Raw genomic sequence first — 26,205 nt, forward strand, 5'->3', positions numbered from 1 at the left:
ACAATGAACCCAGTGTCATTGGTGATACCTGGGGCTAGCACAAGGCAGGTGAGGAAGAGGTAGGTGGCTGTGTGGAAGGTGAAGTCAGAGGTAAGCTTTTCTCTATTATTGCAAATGGTTGCAAAAGCTATGCTAAAACGTACATAACTTAAGGTATCCTAACCTGAGTTCATTTGAACATTTGTGTGAATTTATAACAAGCAATGAAATCTCTGTTGTTTATTGTATATATCACTTCCTCCTTTATGTGTACCTAATTTCATCATTTAGAGAAGAAATATATCTCTTTTTATTTTCTTAAAAAAATACAAAAATTAAGAGTGAATGCTGGAGTTTACCAACTGCCTGCTGACCCTCAAAGGAAGTAATGGCATATTATTTTCTCCCCTTTAACTTTCTAATGTGAGAAATTGTATTAATTGCTGTTTTTAACAAGCCATATTTATATCTTGGAATGAAGCCACATGGTCATGGTTTATTATTTTTTAAAGTGTGTGTTAAAATATATTTAATATTTTATTTGTAATTTTTGCATAGGTATTCCTTAAAGAAATTGATCTCTTTTTCAGTTTTTGGATGGTTATTTTGTGTATTTTGTCCAGTTTCAGTACCAATGATAAATTTGCTTTGTTTAAAAAAAAAACTAGGAACTTTTCTCCCAGGGCCATTGTAAAGTATTGCTATAATTATGTGCCTTTGGGAAGAGATTAAATAATTTATTTTTAATTTGGATGTGTGTGTGTGTGCACGTGCACGCATGTGTTAAGGAAAGTTATACATTTTTGAGATTTGTGAATAGAAAGCTTAATAGAATCCATTGCAACAGACCACGATCTGGCACTATTTATTTATTTATTTATTGGTACAAAGGGTTGAACCCCGAGGTCCCTAACCACTGAGCCATGTTCCCAGACCCGCGTCACCACCCCCGCTTTTTTTTTTTTTTTTTTTTTTTTGAGACGGGGTCTCACTATGATGCTTAGGACCTTGCTACAGGATCTGGCACTCTAAATCTTTGGTTCTATTCTCAGTTTCTTCCATGGTTATTGGAGTTTACTATGTCCTCTAGGACAAATTAGAGTAAATTCAATTTTTTAAAAAAATCTTCTCCTTTGTTTTTTACATTTTCTTATAATTATTTTCTTCCTGTTTCTCTCTCCCATTCTCTTTCTGACATTGCCTTGTTCTTTTTTTTTTTTTTTAATTTCTTGATTTTGTTGGTGGGGATTGTATTAGTATTTCAAGAGAGACTTTTTGGCTGTGTTTTGTGTTTTTACATTTTTTCCTCCTTAATTAATGAGTTAATTCTTGAAGGCTTCTATGCACCTGGAAATCCACAGCATGTCACATGTACTTTTCACTTTGCCCCTGGCCCTGCTCCTTATTTTCTATAATTCATACACTGTTTTCCTGTCTGTCCCCTCTAGGCAGGTAAGCTATCACCTGGTTTTAAGGCATTAGTTGTCTCTGGCCCCTACTTAGCCATGTCCCATAGCTTCTAATATGTTAATGTTTAGGTTTTATGGAAACCAAACTGTGGGAAGATTGAGAAGTGATAAGCTGAGAAACCAGGCTGGGAGAAGCCAGTGGAGGACATTAACAGTGAGGGTGTCACTTGTAGAACAAGGTCACAGAGGACCAGGAGGTGAGAGCAGGCTGTGTGGCTCACAGGACTGCCATGACACTGCAGGCTGGGCAGCTTGTAAATGACAGACGTTTCTCTCTCAGTTCTGGAGGCGAGAAAATCCAAGATCAAGATGCTGGTGATTCAATGTCTGGCAGGGATGTGCCTCTGGTTCACAGATGGTATCTCCTCACTGTGTCCTGGTATGGCTGAAAGACCACAGCTAGCTCTTGGGGACTTTGTATAAAGGTAGTCGTCACATGAGGGATCTGCTTAGGTTATTTAATCTCTTCCCAAAGGCCTCTCCTCCTAATGCATGGGGTGGAGGTGTTTCAACATGGGAATTTGGGGGGTAGGGACACAAACATTCAGACCACAGCAAGGACAGGGACCACATATCCAGGAAGCAAGGGAGCACTCTGTGGGAAAAATAAGTATTATATTGAATACAAGTAATGTTAGAAGTAGGGAGAGTAAAAGCATTCACGCTGGTTGGTTTTATGTGTCTTCTTGACTGGGCCATGGGGTGTCTGAATACTGGTCACACACTATTCTGGGTGTGTCTGTGAGGGTGTTCCTGGATGAGATTCACATTGGAATGGGTAGACTAAGTCATGCAGATCACCCTGCCCAGTATGGGTGAGCCTCATCCAATCAGTTGAGGACCTGAATAGAATAAAATGACTGTCTTGCAAGTAAGAGGAAACTCCTGCTTTGAGTTGGGATATGGGTTTTTCCTACCTTCAGACTCAAACTAAAGCATCAGCTCTCCTTAGGTCTCATGAAGCCTTTGGAATGGGTAACACCATGGTGCTCCTCAGTGTCTCTCTAGCCAACTGCAAATCATGGGATTTCACCCTCCCTAATCATGTGAGTCAATTCCTGTCTCTGTCTCTCTATCTCTATCTCACCACGGTTTGCTGCAAAGGTGAGCCCACGGGTGGCAACTTAGATTCCTGGTTCCTACACCATGAATTTCTTCAAAGCAGCAGTGCCCTGCCTGCCTTCGTTCTTTTAGTCCTTCCAGCATTTGTGTAAGTTTCTGATTCCTTGCATTAAATCCCTTCCTGCAGAAATGCCTTTGTTTTTGGACAAAACCTAATTGTTATGAGCCGAATTGGACTCCTGCTTCCAGTTTCATATAACACCCACTACCTCAGAATGTAACTGTGTTTAGACAGAGGATCTTTTAAAGAGGTGATTGTTAAATGAGGCCACAAGGAAGGGCCCTAATCCAATTTCTCTGGCGACCTCATAAGAAGAAGAAATTTGGACACACAGAGGTCAGAGGATGTGTGTGCATAGACCATGTGAGTCCACAATGGGAAGGCAGCCATCTGCCAGTCAGAGAGCAGCTCAGAAGAAACCAACCCTGCCAACATCTTGACCTTAGATGTTTCTCTTCCAGAACTGTGAGAGTAGAAATTTATGTCAAGCCACACAGACTATGACATTTCATGATAGGAGACTGATATACCATCCTAAATATTAACTGACCTCCAAATGGTCCTTCTGACTTATTGGGTTGAGAAAGTATGGTTGTTGGTGGTGGGTTTCCTAAGTTTGCTATATTGGAATCACTTGAAAATCCATGCAAAGACTTTCTTGTCCAGAAGTTGTGGCTATATAAGCGCTATGTAAATTCTCTATCTGATCAACACCTGGGAGAAACAGGCACAATGTGTATTCCATGCTAACATTTGTTCAGTTGTCCCTGCACGTCTACAAAGACAACTGTTGTGTTCACACCCACCTTCAGCCAAGCCCAGGTCCTGCCAGTTCTTCTCGGCTGCCTCTCTGCTGGACCTGTTCCTTGTGGGGAACAGTCATTCAGTAAGGGAGTCTGGTGGCTTCATCCAATTCGGCAGTCAGTTTTGAGAAAGAAGAAAAAACAAAACCCCCAAATAGAGTGTGGCAGGGGAGGGGAAGTTTGAAAAAGGCACGGAAACCCGGAAACCCGGAAACCCGAATAGGTTCTAAGGACCTATTGACAAAGAGCACCTGAGGCACCCTTCCTCGGAGTGGGAAGAGGACAAAAGGGCTTAATTGACCCTATCCCTGCTATTCCCTAATAGGAAGCACTTAACTAAGTCTTCTAACCCAGAGCACTAACTTAGGGCCTCTAACACTTTGCCTGAACTTACTCCTTCCCTGAGAAGTGGAGGATCACAAATCTGGGTCCATAACAAATGAACACCAAGGACACATTGGCTGCCATGGCTTTTCTACTTGAAAGGGTGACACACAGATCAGGGCTTGCTACCCTCACCTACATTTGGCACAGGGGTACCCATCTGAAGCAATGATCACCATCTTTCCTGATGAGGAAATCATCTATCAGGGGTGACTCTTATAAAGTCACCCAATAAGTATCAACATAGCTAGACTGATTCCCACCTAGGCCTTGCTCTCCCTGAAATAGTATAGGACTTATCTGTCTTCAAGATTGAATCTACCCAATCAATTGAATTATAACAAATACCAAGTCAAATATGTCTGTCCGCCATATCTAACAGCTTCATCCAAATGTGTTCTCATGCACCATTGATTCCATATTGTGGAGCTAATTTAAAACAGGAGTATTTTTGTTTCTCCCAGAAAGTCTGAGTTTAACTAAACAGGAATATTTTAATTTGTGTGCAGGGGGTGGAAATGAAGTTTTGTTTTCTTTCTCAGATATTGAAAAGATATTCTTAAATGTTCTAGTATCATGGTGAGATGGAGTGGTATTACCTATTTATTTGCAGGGTTCATTCTAAGCTTGTATTTCTAGTTTCAATTAGATAAGAAACAAATCATTTCTTAACTGAGGGAAGGAGTGTGTAGGTTTTAAGCGGAAGTGGTGACTGAACACAAAGACTTTCAATTTCTTTTCCTTTAAGCGTAATGAAAGCAAGAAGATCATCTTTATTCCATGATTCAAGAAAAATGTGTGGTGATTTTGGTTCTCATTAAATATATATTTAGCTTCTCTTTATCTGGTTTATTCTTGTGCCTGCCCACTTAACCCACACCCAGATCCTCCACCCTGACATAAATTGAACGACTTCACTAGCAGCCTAATTTTAAATTCAAGCCTGTATCCATGTGCTTGTATGTAATTTGCACCTCTTTATGACTAATGCAACTCATTTATGAGTTGTGCATAATCTTTCCCAGCCTGGAGCGTTTGCCCCATCCTACTTTTAAATATATTTCTCTAAAAGGGCATCTGAGTCACTGAGGTTCATTTAAAGAAATAGGGTTTGCACAGCAAGCAATTTGACATGCGAAGACATTGTTTATTCTCTGATTTTTGATTGTCTTCTTCAAACCCAAGGCAATACAAGTCCAGAGTTCCTGTAAGCAGAAAGTACAAAATTTGAAGAAAACAAGAACAGCAACCCCTACTTTGAAAAATTTTGAACTTTGTTTTCTTTGAAATATGTCAAGTATAATGGGTATTTTAATTTCAGAAGAACTTATTAGTCAGCCACATTGATAAAATGGATTCAATGAGCTTCATATCTCATATTAGATAAGATTTAAACAAAACCTACTCAGTTCCTAAACTATGTCTCTTTGGTTGTTACTGCAAAAAATATTATGGTGCTGTTAAAGAGATCTATAAATAAAACATAACAAAACCAAACACTCCAAAAGCAACTGATTTTGGTTTTGCCAATTCCTGCCTTGTCTTTACTTATATTGATGTATTCATTTAACTTTCAATTCTTTGGCTACAAAAGAGAACTAAAAGTCCAGAGGTAAATGCTGTTCCCAAAGGCAGGTGTTTTGTGACAACCTTGACCTTATGCAAAAGAAACAGACAGTCCTGCCCTATGACCTTGCTGTGCTGCCAACCCCTAGTAATCACATTCCCATCTCCTCCAAGTCCCTAGATTCCTATTTTTCATTTACTAGTGATCCCTAAACTAAACATACACCCTTGCTTCTTTCTGTTGCATAGCAATGGCAATAAAATTTCCTGGAGGGTGGAGACAGACTCTTTCTATTTATCCCATTGCTTGATACACTGTAGGCACACAACACACTCAGTTCCTAAATAGAACTAAGGAAAGGGAATTTGCATCTTTCTGTTGGCCTCAAACCTATCTCATCTCTTTAATAATCTCTTATTCTCCTGAGATTACAGGTCTGTGATAAAGAAGAACAAATCACTGTTGCCACATTTAACACTTGTACATTTTATTTAATTAAATCAGCCATTGTACAACATTGCAGCTATGTATTGTTAGTGTTGTATTTTTTTCCATTAACTAATACATGCCCTCATAGATATATTCAATTAGTGTTATCACCATGGGAACAAGATGCTGATTCATCAACTGAAAATTCACTTCTTCTCACAGTATTCAAGTTTTTTGATAACACAGCAAAATCAAAATCAAAAGAAGGTGATTAACCATTATGTTGTTACACAGACACCATCTGCACTGCAAATAATACAACAGAAATGCTTTTCTTGAGCTCCAGTGAAGGTTTTGACAAGAAGGCCATGGCGTGTATCAAAAAGTTTCGACATGGGCCTTTCTCCTTTTGGCTGCCAAAGAATGCTTTATTTCCTATCCAACTGCCAAAAAGTGCTAGCATTTGAGGCTTAGGAGATTTGGCTGATGGGAAACCTCCCTCCCAGGAAATTTTCTCCATTGGCAACGTTACTTTAAATGATGAAGTGCCATTGTTTGTCACATTTGTTTTTGACATTCGGAGCAATGAGTCATTTTTTGCACAACAGGAAAAGACCAGATAGAATTGGAGAAAGCTCAATCCCTGGAGGATAGACTCTTTTTTTTTTTTTAAATTTCATCTTCATTGAATATACTTTTCTTTAACAAATAACTGATTCAAAATGTATACTGTTTATATGAATATATTTGTGAATATATATATATGTTAAAATGCTACACAGCTTCAACCACTAGAGGAATAAGAAATAGGACATGGAAATCACTCAGGTTGTTACAGTCCCTTCTTTGAAACAAACAAATAGTAAAGTGCACAAATGCACTTAAGAGTTTCCAAGGGAGTTTGAATTTCAAATAAATAAACCAAAAATTTTAACTAAAACCAAATTTTCAAAGGATTTCTCAATCTTGTCTGCAAGCTGAAAAACAGACCTAGCTGGAAAATCAAAAGTGCTCACTCAGGGCAAAAGGAAAGAAAACCATTAACGTGATTAGAAGAGGGGTTTTGACTGTGGTTTTGATTTTTCAATGCCACATGCAGGTATTAGAGAGATATAAACCTGGAGAAAAAACGGAAAAAAAGAAACCACTCCAACAAGGTGAAGGAGTTTTAATCTTTTGTGTAGTGGGTAAATCTTGTTTCCAATGGAGTATCTACAGTGCAGTGGCCAGAAGAAAGTACCACCGGTAAGACAGCGTGGTTTGCTAAAGCAGCAATGAAAACTGGAAAACTACAGTAGTTATAGCTTTTAAAATACCCTGCCAACGTGTCCAAAATCTAAAAGACCTGAAGATGCTAGAATGCCACCAGAGGTAGCTTCTAGCAACTGAATACCTCATTGTTTGAATCTCTTCACCTTTTGCTCCTTCCTTCCACTCTCTCAGAATGGCTGTTGGGAGAGTCATAAAGTATGGCTGGCCAGCACCAGCAATAACTTCTTAGCACAGTTCTTCAAGATGATTAACCCATCTTTAACTAGGAGCAATGGCTATTCTGCAAGTTCTAAGGACATGATAGGTCTGAAGTGCTTCCTTTGCAATAGAACTGGATTATCATTCGATTGTGTTAGCAATATCTCAATTAACCATTGTTCATTTTCTAGAGGCCTTTTATTCCATGATGCCCAGTGTGGTTATGATAGGCAGTGGTTTTAATTTTAATATGGTGTTCATCTGAGCATTTTAGCTATATACATTGTACATGGATATCCCTTGGAAGGATTCCTCTGCATTGTCACTTGAAGAGGTCTATAGGTGAAGTTCTTCTGATCAATGGATTTTCATGGAGGTTGTGCAGAAGCAAAGAAGAATGGAGGCGGCCAGTTCCCAGGTTAGCACAGACACACAAAGTAGTGGATACAGCATCCAGAATGAAGGATGCTATCTTTGGTCACAAATTAGCTTATAGTTAAAGAGGATGGGGAAAAACTAAACAAAAGGCTGTATATTTGCTAACAGTGGAAATGTCAGGGGATCCCATTAATTAGGCCAGATAGGTCACTCCTCTAAGGAAATGGGAAGTTGCATATTGAGTGAATGTGTGGTTTCTGGTGTGAAAATTGGGCAGCCCCTCATTTGGCCTCTTGCTTCAAGTCCTCCTTGCAGAAATGCCGAAGGAGTTGCTGGAGGTCGCGCTGGAGGTCGTCCTGGTCTAATGCTTCTGGTACATCCTCCAGGTGCTCCAAGTCTATGCGTTTTCCATGCTGGTCCTTCACCACAGCCCTCTTCTGTGTGCTGGCTTTACTCATGGTTGTCCTGGAGGGAAGCAGACAAGGGAGAGAATTATACTCTTTCTTAGCTGGGCCTGAGGCCAACCATGACATTACTTCTAGATAGTTCCACACCAAGCCACTAGTGTAACAGTTACAGGTATCTTCTTGTCTTTTCTAAATATGGCCACCCTATATGAAATGATTCATGAGACTTTCAAAATATTTTGGAGGGGACAAGGAGTATTTTTTAAATCTTAGAGAAATATTTCAAATAAATGAAACAAGGCTTAATCATGATTCAAAAGAAAACCGTACAATCACTCATATTTTTATTAAGTTACATGGGTCTTAATGGGTCTAGTCTGTCCTGAAACAGTGACTCCATAAACAATTTTTGACTGGCTAAGAAGAAGAGTTTTTCATTTAATTTGTTCAAAACACCTTAAATGACAACTTAAACCTTCGGGTCAGATTATCATCCAAATTTCCCAAAATTATGCTCTAAGAGAACTTTGCCATGAGACATAGTTAAAAACTGAAGTGTTATTCTATCAATATATAAAAAAAGTAACTACCAATATGGGCCTCTCTGAAGCTTCATCTGGGGACAGTGAGGGAGAGAGAGGAAAAGAAAAACAACAGACACAAAAGACACTTCCTCTGCCCTGACAGCATCCCTATACACTTTGTTCTTTTGTGCATTCCATTGCCACTAACTGTCTGTTGCTTTCCTGCGCACCCACCCACATCAGACTGGACATTACTTGAGAACAGAGACTATCACTTATTATTATATTTCCTATGATTATTTTTCCCTATCCCTACTTGAAAATGATTGCATCCCAATTTGTTCATTCTCTGTTCTTTTTACCCTGTACTTGTAAATACAATTTTTCATGCCACAAATATTTGATGAATGTGTTTTGTGTGCCAGGCACAATTATTACAATAAATAAGGGAACTCAATCTTAGGGAATTTAAGCAATATCCTCAAATTTAAAAATAACAGTTTTAGCATGCAATGGAGACTTGCAGTGCAAAGAGCCCGAGATTCTGGAGCCTGAGTCCATAACCCCTGTGCACGCATCTTCACTTAGAACCCGAGTCAGAAAGGGTTAGTACTTGCAGCTTGACGCACCATTTTCCTTACATTTCTCCCCAGTGTTCGGGAGCTAGGAGATCTGCCCACCTCCCAGCACCTCTATGCATTTGTTAAGATCATTCTGATTTTTTAAAAAGTGACTTACTTCAGTCAATACACCTTCAGCTTTCCTTCAGACACCTTTGTTTCCTTCTCACTTCTCTTGTGTTCTCTTACTCCCTTCTTTTCTTTGATACTATGGTGCTGACTTTGCATTTGAAGGCAAAGTCAAACTAAAATTTGTTAATCTTGATGAAATGATCAAATTTTATTCAAATGATTGAAAACCCATTATGGCTGTGTGGGTGTGGTGGTGCATGCCTGTAATCCCAGCAGCTTGGGGAGGCTGAGAAAGAGAATTGTGAGTTCAAAGACAGCCTCAGCAATTTAGTGAGGCTCTCAGTAACTCAGAGAGATCCTGTCTCTACGTAAAATATTAAAAAGGGTTGGGGTATGGCTCAATGGTTAAGCATCCTGGATTCAATCCCTGGTACAGAAAGAAAGAAAGAAAGAAAGAAAGAAAGAAAGAAAGAAAGAAAGAAAGAAGGGAAGAGTTAGGAAAAGCTTTGATAGCATTGGTGTGAGGGAGGGTCCTCTATCACAGAATATTTCCTGTATATTTTACAGGTATATGCAGATGAGCATGAATATACATACATGTATAATAAAATGCTTCATCAATGAATAAGATTAAATGTTGCATACCACAAATTGAGTTCAATCAGTGACTGGTGGAGGGAACTCAATAATTCTATATTCTCAACTTCAAATTCAGTAGCTTTTATGGAGAACTTGGAACCAACTGGTTTCCTAATCTATTCCAATTTAAAGATCCTGTGATGCTAGGGAAGGCAGGGGTTATGTTTCAGCTGAGTACATGGACAAAAGCCTTAAAAGTTCAGAATATAAAAAGCATTTTGTCCTTAATTCTTGTAGCATTTTTAAAGTTCCAAGAGAACAATTATACTCTGTTAAATTTCTAGCTGCTGCTGTTTTTCACATTTGGTTGGAGAGTGGAATTGCGACAGAACCTTTAATTTTGCTGTTCTAATTATTATGTTCCAGAGGCTTAAAATAGCCTTGTAGAGTACTAGAAATGACAATCTTTCTCTTCTTTTTAATGAAGTGAAAAGTGCAATAGTAACTTGGGTTCCCATTGTGTTTTTTCACTGAGAAGCTAAGAACATTTCTTTAATCCAGATATTTGCTGTGCTGCTAGAGGACCAGAGAGAAGTGAGAGTAGGCTACAGCAATGCACCCAAGTTTATCTATCAGATCCCTGGCAGAGAGCAGCCCCAGAGCACCTCACACTCGGCCTCCTTCTATGTAAGTGGGAAGTGATGCTTCCTGCTGTCATGCATTTTCTTCACTTACAAAAGCCACATATCAGCATCACTAGGTGCATTCAGGTTCTTGGGCCTCAATCTCATGCTAATGTTACTTACCACTCACATGCAGAGTCATGAACACTTTGTTAAATACAAAACACATTCAAAGTAATGATTTACTAAGATTGAGCAGCAGGTAGCTGGATACAAAATTAACCTGTGAGCCATTGATGAGATTTCCCCTCCTGTGTTCTCCAAATCTATCAACACGATGGGAAACCCCAGCTGGCTGGCTTCAATGACATTGATGACTTGCTGAAACCCAGGGCATCAGACTGTGTAAGCACACAGTTCACCTTACCACCAGTAGGCCTCAACATCACCTTTAAAGAATCAGCATGCTCTCCAGGTACCACCTAACAAAAGCCTTACAATATAGGAAAGTTGGCCCTTCCTGGAGGGTCTTAGGGTTATGCAGGGCTCTGCCCTTCTTTTGTTAAAATTGAAAAAAAAAAAAAAAAAATTTGGTGTTAGTTGGCAAAGCATCACCCCATGCTAACCCAAACCTTTTAATTATTGATCCATCCTCTTTCAGTATTTCATTCTCTACTAAACTGGGAAAGTGGACTTTCATGTGGCTACCTGTGTAACTCAAAGCCTGAGGTAAGAAAAAGAATAAGATGCAACTCAGCATAAACCGGAGACTTTAAAACAATCTACCACTTTGCAATTCATAGTATGAAAAGATAAATATGGAAAGAGTAAGTAAAATTAACTCCTAGTAGCAATGAGTTTTACTTAATAAGTCTCTTAAAGTTTCTCTCATTTGTGAGGGAGATTTTTTACTTTACAAAAGCAACTAATCTGTACCCATATTGACCAACTTTTAATTTTCTCCCCTCACTCCATTCCTTCTTACTGAACAGATGCTGAGGATAAATATAATGACCAGAGACAAACACAGAAAGAAGGACCAGGAAATAACTCAGAGAATTTACCTTTGGGTAATCCTAGGATTATCATCTTAGGATTCCAGTTGTTAAGTGTGAAGAACTAAAAGTATTTAAGTAAGGTTTGTTTTTAGTATATGAATACCTTCATATGTAATCTTAATATGTGTTGCAGGGTATTAGAGGATACACCCACAGCATTTCACTTTAAAGTATTTCAACAGTAAAAATATCTTGTAGGTGTTTGCTCATGTCGAACCATTCCTTCATCATCTGTGTTCAAAATTTAGCTTTTACAAAGGTAACATCATATATAAACTATGTATTACTAATATCTCAGAGGAGGTGGAGATAGCATCCTGTAATCAAACCCAACTGTTTTCAATAGAAAAACATGAATTTTCACACTAAGAAAACATGGATTTTCATTCTAAGAAAGTAGATTTCATGTCAAAATAGCTTCAGGCTATTGTTATATCAAATTCTAAGATGGTTTATGTAAATCAAATTAGCTTGCTGCTGGGGATCTGCCACTTTGGACCCATTTCCTCATTGTGGGAACCAGAATATAAGTAACTTTAAATGCTTTTTAAAGTCACAATTATAGAATGTATCTAAATTTTTTAATGCCTATCTTTGGCAGTGTTGATAACATTAGCTAGCAAACATAATTGGCAACATTTTTATTTCTTTCCCTTATTCTGGGAGTGCAGAACATGTCTGAGACCTTTATACAAGATGTATATGACCAGGCTCCAATTCCAGATTCTGACTCTGACTTTGCAGAAGTACATCCTGGTACCTAGATTTTTTAAAGCTTTTTGGGCAACATGGATGAACAACATTAAGTTGAGGAAATGTCACTTCACCATACAAGTTATTCACACAGGAAATCTGCTTTCTCGATTATGCTGCATTCTTCCCTTCCCTGAATTTGTGCATGAAATGACACAATGACAAGCAATTTTCTTTTCAAACACAAAGCAAAATGTAAAATGCACAACAACAACAACAAGTACAACAAAAAGACAAAAAGATGCTTCTATACCTCTTCAAAGTCATCTTTGGCTGAAGGAAGATCAGTGGCTAAACTAGAATCACCCAGATGTTTCTCCATCCTTTCTCCACGTACCATAGTTGTTTTAACAACTTTGCTGACTCTACGGCCTTCTACTGGTTCAGCCTGAAATTGTGAGGTACTGGACAAAATGCTGGGTTCAGATAAAGTGACCTAATGAATGAAGGACACACAATATGCAGTTTCTGACTGCTAAGATGTAACAAAAATAATTAATTTTTCTATTCTAAAAAACAAAGCACAGTAACTACAATATTATATGCTGGCCTGTTAGAAAATAGTAGGTGAAAAAGAAGAGGAAGGTTGGGAAAAGTAAACTATAATCAATTGGCGGTGTCAGTTTAACGGCTAAATTTCGACAGCCCCTAATCAACTACTTAATGTCACTTGAATAAAAATTTATCAATCAGTTTTGTGAGCAAGAAACTGATTACTTAGTGTACTATAGACAATGAACTCTCTTTTCTCACATTCAAATGGTTTCATCTGGCCCATGAAGATAAAGTTAATCCCCAAAGGAGGAACTCAAAACACCATGAGAAACTGACATGTAGATTTCCAGATAACCTCACAGCTATCATAATAATATTTTGAGGATATGAAGGATTGCAAAACAGTGAGAATTTCACAAATTATATGTCAAAAAGAGTAAATATGACCCCCAAACGGGGAAGTAAAACAGAAAGAAATAAAAATATGAATCAAGGAGTTTCTGGATCCTGCTTTTAGTGGCCCTGAAATGCAGAAGTTGGAAGATAAAATATTTATCTAAAGTGACCTTTAGAAGGTTGGTGTGCCAATCACACACAAGCACCATTTATTCTTTTAAAATTTGACTTTCTGCTGTGGTCAACTATGAATTAAAAAGACAATAGAAATGGAAAGGATCAGACACAAGACAATGAGCATAATGGCTGCCAAGCTTCTTGGTGGCTATTATACAAATCATAAAAAAAAAAAAAAAAAAAAGGAATGTGCAGACTTCATACAAAAGGAAGTGAGACCAATATGAGCAATCTCCTCCATCTTGTTTGAGCTCTGCTTTGCTCCTCTCTATAAAATGAGTGTTGGAGAATGGGGTGACCTCACCTCTGACTGCTCGATGTCACTCTTCAATACAACACGCTTTATGACTTTGGAATAGCCGTCCCCTTCCTCGATGGTGACAGGTTCCTGTGGCATCCCCTGCATCGTAATCTCTTCCTTCTCTGTGCCATCCGAAGATACGTACCGCCTAATGATTTTCCTAGTAACCTGAAATATATTTAATTTGTGTATCTTATTTTTAAGTTAAAAAATAGCAACACTGACAGATTTTAAACAGGAAGTTTGAAATCAGCCCCATGGGGAGACCCTAGATGGTACCTTCTTCACCACCGTGTGTCCATGCTCATCAACATATTCTTCTTCTGTGACTGTTTCCGGGGGGATGTCAGGCATATCATCTCCCTAAACAGTTGGGAGAAAAGGGTCATTTCAGCATTCGGCATCAATTCCAAGGATCTACTTCCAAGTGTTAATAAAATGAGGAATGTTAGAAAACCATAGGCGATATGGAGAAGCATTGCTGAGATGCAAACTCCTGTCAAATGGTTTGATTAATAAAAACAGAAGCAGGTGGGTAATAACATGCTGAGGAGAATCTGATCAAAGTTAGGTAAAACTTAAAACAGGACAAACACAAATAAGCGAGAGGTGAGGTGGAAGGAACTGAAGAAGCCAGATCTTGCTCTTGCTTGCTCCTGCTCTTGGAGGTAGGCTGCAAAGTTATTATTATTGCATTTCTTTACAAACAAAATAAGAAATTGAGGGATTTGCTCTCAAGTGGCCATGCATTACCTACAGAGCATGCCAAGTTTTTATTGCTCTGAGTGGGTCACTCTCTATGGGTACAAGGACAGAACTGTCCCTGACGTGCAATAATTCAACAACTGGTACCTGAATAATGACTCGCCGGCGGACAACCCTGGTGGTTACCATCGCCTCCTCATCAGAGCTGGCCTCCAGCTCACCTAATTCCTCTGTTAGCTCCTGGTGGAAGCATGGAAGTATTGTTTTTTAACATTCTAAGGAATGAATTCCCTAATGGTTTCTTCTTTAGCTCACACTGTATTCTAAGAGTTCTATTCATGGAGGCTTTGGTAGAAAAGTCAGCAGGGTGAAAGCAACTGTGTGGTAGCCTCAGGCTTCAACAAAAATATAGATTCTTTTGTGCAATGATTGAAAAAAGTTCTGTAATTCTGAGAACTTCCAGAGAATCCATCTTTCAAAATCTGTCTGAAGAACTAAATCTTGCTTCTGTGACTTCTTTTACTTAAGCACCCAACAAATAACTGACTATAAACATAGTATCCAAGTTGTGTCATGGACATTTATGCTTAAACTTGGAATAAGTAACCTGCGTGTGTAGGAACAGCTCGTGTTTGCAGTAGAAATTTCTGTAGAAAGTCAAAATTTCCTGTAGCTGTTATCTAGTCAGTAATATACCTCCCTGTAATCAAAAAAAGCAAGCTATAAATAACACTCAATTATTTTTAAGACAAGTCAAGAATGAAGAGAACATTCAGATTTAATGAGTTTGACCTAAAGCCACAGATGAGGCTAAAAACATAATTTTAGGCAAGAACATATGTCTTAGGAGCCATATATAAAGTTACTTTTCCTAATGGAATGATGTTTTTAAAAAAAAAGAAAACTCTTCAGGCTCACACCTGTAATCCCAGCGATTGAGGAGGCTAAGAAAGGAGGATTATAAATTCAAGGCCAGCCTCAGCAACTTAGCCAGGCCATAAACAACTTAGTGAGACTCTGCCTCAAAATAAAAAAAGGGCAGGGGGCACTGGTGAAGTACCTTGGTGGTGAAGTGATCCTGGGTTCAATTACCAGTACCCCCCCAAAATTTTTTTTTGCATAGCATATTTTAAAATACCCAAGTTATAGCTCTATATTTTTCTCTGCTAAAGAAAAATATATAAGTTCAAGTCAAATTTTACTTGGAAATATAATTAGAAACTTACTGCCTAGAAATACCATCTACAAGAAAAGTAACTGAAATTGGATGCCAAAGTTATGGCCATAAGAATTTAAATGTCAACATAGGAAGTTTATAAGAGACACCTGGAGATTCATCAAGAATAAGTGGAACAGACCTGTATACGGTATGTAAAATGCAGAATGACATAAAAATTTATTTACGTACACAGAATAGATTAAATATATGAGTCATCCAAATAATAGTGTTAAGTCTTTATCTTACTTTGCCTATGGAATCTCAGGTTAAGTTTGGTAGCTTTTAAGCCCAGAGAACATATTTGAAACATTTTTACTAGTATTTATTGAAGCCAAGAACTTGAGATGAATAATTCTGTGCAAAGACAAACTTGGAATAAAAATCCATTCATGGGATGAATTCATTCTTTAAAACAACTGCCAAAATCAGGACACAGTTCTCATCTGACTGGATCGTTCCTAATTTTAGTTACGACTTTAGATAAATCCTAGTAGCAGATGTTAGCCTGATAGTGAATTAAAACAAATGTAGATCTTAAATCCAATAATGTTGTATTCCTTTTTCCCCCCAAAGATTTCAGTTCTTTCGTATAACAAATCTTTTATTACTAGATATATGTTTTAAAATACTTTTAAATATAAAATGCTTTAAAAAGCTATTACTTTCTAAAAGGAAAAAATAATATCTAATTTAATTTATATTACACTAAGTTTAATTTATACAGGTTCTCATCTCATACTGAGAACCTGTATAAATTAAAATGCAGATTTGCTCTCTTCACTCCTTGGGTTTCCTTCTGATTTAGGAGGTCCAAGGGGAGATAAAACTCCCCAATTAATTCTAAAATACGTGCACCATATGGGCCATGTTTTGAGAATAAATTTATTAGGATAGTGCACACCTCTCTTCACAACTTTAAACCTCACTTAATGACCAAGGACACACTACGATGCAATCTCATGCCACTGTCAGGCATTTGGACATTGAGAAGCAGCAAAAAGTTTAGACAAAATGTTCTTTGGCTAAATTAGCCCTAAAATAAATCTAAGTAGACCTGATTTGGAAATTATCCTTCCTCCACTGGCGAAAGTTGGCTTTGGGAGCTAAAGTCACCAGATATCCACAGTCTGCCTGCTCATCACCAGACAGTACACACAGATGTCATAAGACTGCTGGCCTAGCACATCCCACAGTTGGCAAACTTACCTGAGACTCTGATAATTCCTCTCACTAGCCACTATGCCTTTACTAATTTTGCGAAGATTATCCTTTCACCATTGCATTCATTTTTCTTTTAGTGAAAGGTTTCCAGTGGTAAAATTAGGACTTTTGATCCAGTAGCTAACACTAGCCCTATGCACCAATTCTCCTAGATTTATTGTTTCTCAGACTTTAAAAGGACTGAGGGGTCAGGCACAATGGTGCAAACCTGTACACCCCAGTAGCTTGGGAGGCTGAGGCAGGACAATCCTGAGTTCAAAGCCAGCCTTAGCAACTTAGCAAGGACCTCAGCAACTCAGTGAGACCCTATCTCTAAATAAAACACAAAATAGGGCTGGGGATAAGGCTCAGTGGATGAATGCCCCTGAGTTAAATCCCTGGTACCAAAAAAATTAAATTAAATTAAATAAATAAAAGGACTGAGGGTTTCCCAAAGCTCAGGTTAATTAATCTGGAAAAACTTTTTGTTTTGAAATGACAAAAATAAATCATCAGAGAAATGAAACTGGAGGAAGGTCTATAGCTTTGTTATGGGGTGGGCAAGAAAACGAAGAGGAAGGAAAGTCTTACCTTGTCAAAAGCTGCATCTCCATCGAGTCTCTCCAAAGTCTGTGCCTGGTCCTCAGCAGACTCCACTATCACTAGGCTGGTTTTCCGTGGGGAACTCTCCTCCCGGGGTTCTGGGAGCTCTTCGGGTTCTTGCACAATGGGAGAACCTCCCCGCTCACTGGATGTTGGGGTCTGGAGGTACTGCCTCTCCTCCTCAGGAGGGGTGCTAATCTCCTCAGGAGTCTTGCTGGGAGAGCCAGGCACTGCCATGGCCTTGTGAGTCTCTGACCCTTCTGTACCTGGGGTGGTCACACTGGAATGAAAAAGCCAAATTATACATATGGGACATTTGTATTCCCCCTGCTTGAGGAAGAGGACTGGAAGAAAAGATGAAGCTAGTCTTCACAGTCCAAGATAGCCAAGATGGGTTTTGTATTTTGGCCAAGAAAGAAATTTTAAAAAATAAATATATTGTAAGATATAGCCCAAAGTTATGACTCACTGATGTGGCACTGATGGAGAGTGATGTATTCCAAAGATAAAAATTATCCTAAATTGAATGACATTTTTCTAACCTCTAAAGGTATGTAAATTAAAACTTTGTTTTTCTTCTATAACTCAAAGTAATATTGAGAATTTGAGGAGTTTCACATAATAATGCTTTGTAAATAATACTTCTGAAGGAAGAATTAAACATCAGAATAATTAAGGAAATCCCCATGTTAATCTAGTTATAACTAAAAGGACATTTTTATTGGTCCTCTGAAAAAACTATTAATAATAGAGGGACCTATTGACACTGAAAGTTTTTTTTTCTACTGACGGTTTAGAGTTACAACCTTTCATAATCTCTAATTTCAAAATATGAAAATTGCTTGCTCCCTTTTTTTTTTTTTTTAGTATAATTTCTGTCTTGCCATTGATGTGAAATGCCCTCTGGACATTGATGTGAAATGCCCAGTACATCTCTGATGGCACTTTCTTTGTTTCCCATGTTTTTCTAACCTCTACTTCATGCTCTTCCCTACAGCAGATGTGACGGGTGGCACAGGGGAACGAGAGATCACTTTATTACCCACTTCACCCTCTTCTCACACTCCAGGGCCACAAAACAACACTCACGTAATGACAAAGGAAGTGCTGTGACAGAGTCTCTTGACACGCTATTCTCAGATCTCAGAGTTAGACACGTTTGTCTTTCCCATGATCATTTTCAGTGTCTTTTAGGCAGCTCTGTTTCTCCTTTGTTTCCAAAAAGTGCAGAACTGAAGTTCTGAGCAGCACTGTGCTCTGGAGCCTCCTTCACCAGAAGTTCTCTAGGAAACCTCTTTTTATTCCCCCTCTCGCCCCATCCCTCCTCAATTTAATGGTCTTTTAGTCTGTGTGAATCATTTGTGCGCATTTTTATTTTTATAAAGGCTGCCATACCCATGCTGTCACTGTCATGCTCCAGACCAGTCAAGGCACAGTGAGTACCACACTGGACACATTCCAGAGCGGACAAGGTGCAGTAATTGTACAAGGAATGACTGTGCGGTTGACATGAAAATTTACAGTTCAAACAATGCATTCACAGGCATGACTTTGACCTCTGACTTCGTGAAATGAGTAAAGTGTATATATCACGATCATAACTCACAGATGTGGACATGGAGACTCAAAGCACTTAGGGACTGTCCAAGGTCACAGAACTGGACATTCAATCAAGTCTGTGCCACACACACTGTCACTACCGTTTAAATGTTTCAGGTTTTCTGTTGTTTCAAAATTATTTAAAACAAATGCCTGACAATAGTTTAAAACCTGTATATGCCTGGCACCCCTGTGGTATTGGCATGCAGGCTTGCTTTAGAAACTCACAAGTATTCCTGCTTATCTTCGGGCAGGTCTTGCATTTTCCCTGAGAATTCTTGTTGAACTTGTTCCTTATATGTTTGGGAAGAAAGTACTGTTTCTGAACTGTCAACCTCGGTTTTGGGGACACCATCCTGAAAAGTGGAATAACCAACAGAAATGTCTTCCTCGGAGACAATGGGAGGGTGGTCACTGGACTCGTTCTCCTTAGAAACAGATTGCTCCTCTTTCTGCTTATGCTGGGCAGTGCAGAGCTCCTCTTGAAGTACTGAGAAACCTGAAGAGGAGAATGATTTAAGCAATTCATCAAAGCTCATTTGGATTAAATGTGCATTTATTAAGTAGCTACTATGTGCCATGTCCTGAGATAGGTCCACGGTTTAGAAAGATGAATAAGATGCATTGTCTGCCTTCAGGAGGTGGATCACATAAAGGGAGCCCAGGTGAGGAGGAGTCAGTTCAAATGCAGAGTGACAGGGCTATAGGTGGTAGTCAGTGAATATGGGAACACTATCCTCATCTCAGCATCTGAGAAGTTGGAAGGAAAATGCAAAGGATGTAACAATAAGTAGATATTCACCATGAGAGTCAAGGCATAGAATCTAGTTGCTAAAAAGAGTAAGAATCAATAATAGTAAATTACTAATACTTTCTGAATATTAAGTCAGTGCTTTGCAAGTATTAACTTATTTAATACTCACCACACACCCTGCAGTTAGTAGGGTGTCTTTTCTTGTAGAGTCTTATGCCAGACTAAGGAATTTCATAATACCCAAGGCAATGAAGAGTCACTGAAAAGAGTTTCAGCGGAGGAGTGAATGACATTTACCTATTTATTTATTTGCTCAAAAGATGTATATTGAAGATCATCTACGTAGTGGGGGCTGTTTAGAGGCTGGATATCTTGTGGTATTAAACAAGGCAGAAAAAGTTGGTTCTGCCCTTACTAAACTTCTATATCCGCAGGTGTATATTTATGATAAATGTTAGGAAAAAAGCAAACCAGGGTAAAGAATAGAGCAAATAGGACTGCTATTTTAGACTAGGCAGGAAAGGCTCCCCTTAGGAGGTGGTATTTGAACAGTGACCCAAAGAAAAGCGAGAGGAAAAAAGGTTCTGTTGATTCAGGTTGGAAGAGACAGAAAGTACCAGGGCCCTGAAGAAGCAGAATGCTGGAGGTGCTCAGGTAACAGCAAAGAGAGCAAGAAGGAGGAATTATTTGTGGCAAATGTTAAATAAAGGATAAAGTAATTTGAACACTTAGAATTGCCCATCGGATTCTGCAGTGAAGAAACAATCAAACTGAAGTGGATTATAGAAACAGTCCTTGAGAGAGTGGGAAAAGAAGGAGAGACAGAAAACACACTGGTCTTTTGAAGAACTTTCCTATAAAATGGATGGAGAAACAACCAATATGGAGGGGAGTCTAGAGGGAAAGGGGTCATTTGCTTTGTTTTTTAGGGAAAGAATTGTTAAAACATGGTTTAACGCAGTTGGGCATGGTCCAGTTGCAGGAAACCAAAACGGTAGTTGTAGGAGTGAAATCCTTCATTGGGTAAAAGGGAATGAGATTCAGTACAAAAGAAAACAGTGGCTTTGGAAAAGCAAGGAAATTTGATCCATTGTACCAGGAGAGAAGACACAGTATGCATAAGATGCACTCCTCTTGATAGATTTTGTGCTGGAAAAACATGGACATTTTTCTAAGGAATCTGAAGTGGGCATCAGCTGGGAGTAAATAAGGAGCAGTACTGCAGGTTCGAAGAAGGAAGAAAAGGTATAAAATAGAGATAAGTGAGAAAGAGAGATATTGAGCATCCAAATAAATGACCACAAATTAGAGAAACTTTATTTCTGAAAAGGTGGTAGGGCCAAAGCCTAGAGGTTCCAGTGAAGAAACTGTCGGTGTGGAGGTAAAAGAGGAAGTGAAGGATGATAGTTCAAGTAGTGTACTCCTCAGAAGTAGAACAGTTAGTTATAGGTCATGATACAGTCTAGGTTGTGAGAATACAAATTAGTGACTGAGAAAGAGTAGTATCAAAAATGCCATCAAGAGGGCTGGGGAGATAGCTCAGTTGGTAGAGTGCTTGCCTCACAAGCACAAGGCCCTGGGTTCAATCCCAGCACTGCAAAAAAAAAAAAAAAAAAAAAAAAAAATGCCATCAAGAAACCGAGGAAAGTGAATTGGATGAATCACCCATGGTGGTGAAAAAACAAAGAATGAATGGGGGATGGGGGCTTAAAATAGGCAGGAAAATTGAAGTAACAAGGAAACGAATAATCACCAAAGGCCATAGTCTATCTTCTAAAAGGAAAGACAATAGAATGAACCAGACCTAACTTTCCTATGTTCGTATATGACTACATGACCAGTGTAATTCCACATCATGTTTAACCACAAGAATGGGATCCTAATTAGAATAAGTTATACTCCATGTATGTATAAATATAAAATACACTCTGCTGTCATGTATATCTAAAAAAGAACAAATGAGAGAGAGAGAGAGAGAGAGAGAGAGAGAGAGAGAGAGAATGTAGATCCAGTACTAATCAACCCCTATCTACATCGCACACATGGTTTTACCTTCACTATGGTCCAGTGTAATGGTCTGTTCAATCTCTGCATAACTATGACTGATGCGCTCCTGCAGAGGTTCTGTACTGGTCTCCATGAGGTGAACAATATCCATTCGGTTGATCTTGGTAAGACATTCAATGAGGTTGGTATCTAAGATAGTAGAGAAAATATAATTATTGTATCTGTGAAGTTCTATTTTTTAAATTTCTTTCATTTCATTTCTAACTAAATTTCTGATATTTGTATAGGAAATAGCCAAAGCCTAATTAAGGGTCTTTGTAAAAAGCAAACAGAAAGATATGCACACAAAAAAAGATGATACAGCATAAGCACAAGCCCTAAAAGTACAGCTGAAGATAACATATGGGACACCCAGTTCAATCTGAATTGCAGATAAAAAAAAAACTTTTTTGGTATAAGTCTATCCAAATTTTTGCATGGGATAGACTTATACTAAGTAAGTATTAACTGATTATCAGAAATTTAAATAAATTTTCTTTTTTATTTGCTAAATATGATAATTCTACTAAAATGCATGTAGAGAGAAGGAATGATAAGTATAGAGGTCTCAAGGTAGATCTGCAGGAAGACATTAAAGGAAGTGACAAATTTAGACCAGCTGAAGGATGAGAAGTACCTCTGGTACATATCACTCCCATTTTACTCCATGTGGTCAGAATATCACATATGAATTATAATATAGAAGATGTACTTGATATGTCCCACCCACTTAAGTTATTTAGGAGTAAAGGAAGCAGGAACTGAGCATGCTACCTGAAAATAATGATAAGTAAACTATATTTGATACCAAAATTTAGGTCATTTTAGGACTTGAATAATATCCCTGTTGTCAGTTAGTGCAGGCAATATTTCCCATTATTCATAGTCATGAAATGCAAGATATTTGCATGTTATAGAAAGAGCAACAGCTAGTTCTCACTCATTGTTAATACTTCAAATGGATGGTATTTGTTAATTAATTGCCTTACCAAATTTGCAAGAATGGGATTGTTGAACTAGGTATTTCCATTTTCAACCTAACACGTTTTACTTAGAATTCTGTACCTACCTGTAGCATGTTTCCCGTCCCTTTCCAACCAGTACTTCAACAGTGCATGACTCTGGTCCTGAAGGGAGTTGGGGTTCTCAATTCGAATTTGATGAATTTGCTCCTCAGTGAAATCCAATTCTCTTGCTAGTTCTAGAAGAGAAGATACTACTTTGTAAACACACCAACTTCACGGGTTGAGTTTCTATACCTTGCTTTGTAATTTTATAAATGTATTCTTATATTTCTGTATTTGGGTTTTTTATTTCTACACAGTAGAACTGATTCATATTTCTTCATTTTTCTGGTACTGATCATGGGTATTTTCCTTAAAACTGGGTATGGACTTGATCATTGCCATAGTGGAAATAGCAGATGTGAAGCAGTGATGATAAAATGTGTGTAATTCAGGTTCATTTGATTCTAAAGTGCAGAGGAGACCACTAATACTTGCTCAGGCTCTTACCAAGATAATAGAAAATAAATGCTGGAAAGCAGGATAAACAGACTATCTCTCATTTCTAATCATCATGGGTGATATTTAAGGCACTATAAATCCTCTTTCTAGGTACTTGGATATAAATACCTGCTTTATCTATACTATAGGGGTGGGATAAAATCCTTTCTTTAATTTGGTGTTATATGAATAATAGGTATGGAAAGCATTTGTTTGCCCAGGGAAGAAACCACATGCTTTCCTTTAAATTCTACTATTTTCATCCTATATGGACACTTATACATGACTGCGTAAGTGTGGTAGTAGTGGTGTGTGTAAAAGGGATGGATTCTATTGTCATTTTGACAATATCATTTAGAATAAAAAGTATCTGTGACCCAACAATTCTACTTCTAAGACATACCCTACAAGCATTCTCACAAAAATATACTAATGCACTAGGATATTTATTCCAATAACAGGAAACAACCTAAATTCCATGGACAAAGACCATTGATAAAATTATAGTAGAATTAGAAAACTGTTTTAAAAATGCAACAGTGTGTCTATATGTGTTCTGGAAATTTTATAAGGAATATTAGTAAGCAAAATTTACAAAATTTTGTCTACTTCTAAATGGTAGGCACATATATGGGCATTATATATTTTTTTCTGAAAACATGAGAAAGTATTAACAGTTACTGTTGAGGCATGGGGCCAGAAGACCAGGAGTAAGTGTGAGAGACATATTTACTTTTCACTTTATATCTTTCTGTATGATGATATAAGGGCTTGAATTTTCACCAAATATATGCATATTTATTTAAACAACAAATAATTCTGAATGTTACCTATCTAATAAATCAACCAGGGACATTTTGATAACATACCTTCCTCTAAATTTTCCAATTAAATAAGGCTGATCAATATTTAAAGTTACTTTAAAATTGTTAAAAACGAGGCAATGCTATTTCCCATTTCCAGTTATTTATTTTAAATTATCAATTATCTTTATGAGTAAAATGGAGTTCTATTCATTAGCAAATCTTTAAGAAATTGAAAGAATATTAACTTTATACTGTTTGTCTCAATAAAGTAGTCACAAGTGACATTAAAAGAAATCAAACCAGACTTAGGAAGGAAGGAAGGAAGGAAGGAAGGAAGGAAGGAAGGAAGGAAGGAAGGAAGAAAATAAGGAACAGTTTATATAATCTTGCTTATATGTAGTAAGTCACAAGTAGATGAAAGCATATCATTTTAAAATCTATAAATCATGATCTGTAAATAAACCACACTGATTTTATAATTTACTCTCCCTTAATAAATTATTTAACATGATTTCTATACTTGAACACTTCCATTTTTCAAAAAGTTATTAAAGCATCTCATTCATATATGTTGCAATATTCACCCAAAGCAAATTTTAGTGCTTTTACTCTGAAGATGCCTGATACAAATATCTAAAAGAAGAAGCCCTAGTTAAATCTCGATTTAAATTTTACGAAAATCATACCAAACAACCATTTGTAGTGCAATAATCTCCCCCAGTTTAGCAATCTACAGCTGCCAAAGGGGAGTGGTGAAGTTTAGTTTATTCTCAAAATCTTCAAATCTAAAGTCATTCTAAATTTCAGAGATGATGAAAAACCTGCCTTGCTAATACAGAAGCTGGATTTTCTAATTCAGTTTATTATTATTTTCACGATTTCATGTAGTCTTCCTTAAGAAAAGACCATTCTCATTTTAATGATACTTGGTTATTGCATCTGTATCATGTAAACTAAGCAGGATTTCTGCAGAAAAATGGGTCACACTGCTTTTACCTGTCCAGCTGAAACCAAGGTGATCAGCAATGTAAGCCAGCCTCTCCTCGATCCGTTCCTGCTCATCCTGTGGATCTACAGAAGGTCAAAAACAGAATGGCCAAAGGTTGTCTATGACAGAGGAGGAACCATAATACTGATCATCCAAAGAAAGGAAGTTACTCATCCAAATATTTAATAGCATATATTGTCTATTACAATTTAGATCATATTAAGTTGTGTTTGTGTGATTTCTGGGATGAAGTGGGGAATAAATCTAATATGATTTATGAAAACCATCTGCTTCCATATCTCTTTAATCAAGACGAGTTTTTGGACAAAATCATACAAACTGCCAATTTCTAGTCACTTTAGAAATTTCTTTTTAAATTACTTGAATGAATACTGCCCACCAGAAGACACTCCTCTTGCTCAAGAAACACCAGAATACTCATACATGGGATGCAGAAGTAGAATAATTGGTTAGAACCACTCATTACTGTCTATGGAGGTATAAACCACTTGTCTGAAAGAAATCACATCAGAAATTCATAAGAGATCTTGGTCATGGCTTGCTCAGACCATCCTGATTTATCCATTGTAGCCAGAAATAACATTTACTTTGGTCCCTACGACCTTGGAAGAAGAGAGAAGAAAAGCAAATGCATTTGTTAGTGTTTATTATACTGGTATGCAAATGTGTCTTTGGAGCAAAATTTCTGCCTTCTTGCTACCAAGGAAGCTCATACCTTACTTAATATCAAGAACTATATTTTCCCATTCATTTTTAACTTTCATGTATTGATGGGCAGCATTTAGACCATGGTACCATGAAATTTTGTATAACCCAAATTTAAGGACAACAGTCTTCATTGTAGAGATATTGGAAGACCAGAGGTTACTTCTCAAAGCCCTCTGTGGTTTCCTTTTTAACAATTCAAAGAGCCATCATTCCCTTGCAGTCAACTTAAATCGTGCAAAGTTTGAGTTTTTGTTGTTTGCTGTGTCTTTTCTGAGTACATTCTCCATTCATCTACCACATAAATGAAAAGCATATTTTTACCTTATATTTGTTTGCTTATAGTGTTTACCAATGTATCTGAAATCCAACCTTTCTGAATTCAAAATAGATCCACAGCAATTGGAATTTCAGGATATGTGAAATCATCTTGAGTAAATGGCTTCC

The 26,205-nt window shown here is 37.7% G+C and overlaps 1 protein-coding gene across 31 annotated transcripts in view; it reads right to left on the reverse strand.

Annotated features, from left to right (window-relative positions):
• Nucleotides 1-5,791: 5,791 nt before the first annotated feature.
• Nucleotides 5,792-26,205, reverse strand: part of Ank2 (ankyrin 2) — a 555,326-nt gene continuing 534,912 nt past the window's right edge. For 17 of the 31 annotated variants that reach the window (XM_047565838.1, XM_047565847.1, XM_047565848.1 and 14 more), the window contains 10 exons: nt 25,041-25,115; nt 22,803-22,934; nt 21,740-21,883; nt 19,162-19,432; nt 17,323-17,614; nt 13,887-13,970; nt 13,611-13,775; nt 12,492-12,674; nt 11,060-11,151; nt 5,792-8,067 (listed from right to left, as the gene is read on the reverse strand). In XM_047565838.1, the coding sequence (XP_047421794.1) occupies nt 7,884-8,067; nt 11,060-11,151; nt 12,492-12,674; nt 13,611-13,775; nt 13,887-13,970; nt 17,323-17,614; nt 19,162-19,432; nt 21,740-21,883; nt 22,803-22,934; nt 25,041-25,115 (1,622 nt within the window). In that variant the 3' untranslated portion in view covers nt 5,792-7,883. Of the gene's footprint in view, nt 8,068-11,059; nt 11,152-12,491; nt 12,675-13,610; nt 13,776-13,886; nt 13,971-14,459; nt 14,553-17,322; nt 17,615-19,161; nt 19,433-21,739; nt 21,884-22,802; nt 22,935-25,040; nt 25,116-26,205 lie in introns of all 31 variants that reach the window. The other 14 variants (XM_047565837.1, XM_047565836.1, XM_047565834.1 and 11 more) reach the window with 1 other exon arrangement.

The sequence above is a fragment of the Sciurus carolinensis genome, chromosome 10 (genome assembly GCF_902686445.1).
Source record: "Sciurus carolinensis chromosome 10, mSciCar1.2, whole genome shotgun sequence".
NCBI classification, from domain to species: domain Eukaryota; kingdom Metazoa; phylum Chordata; class Mammalia; order Rodentia; family Sciuridae; genus Sciurus; species Sciurus carolinensis.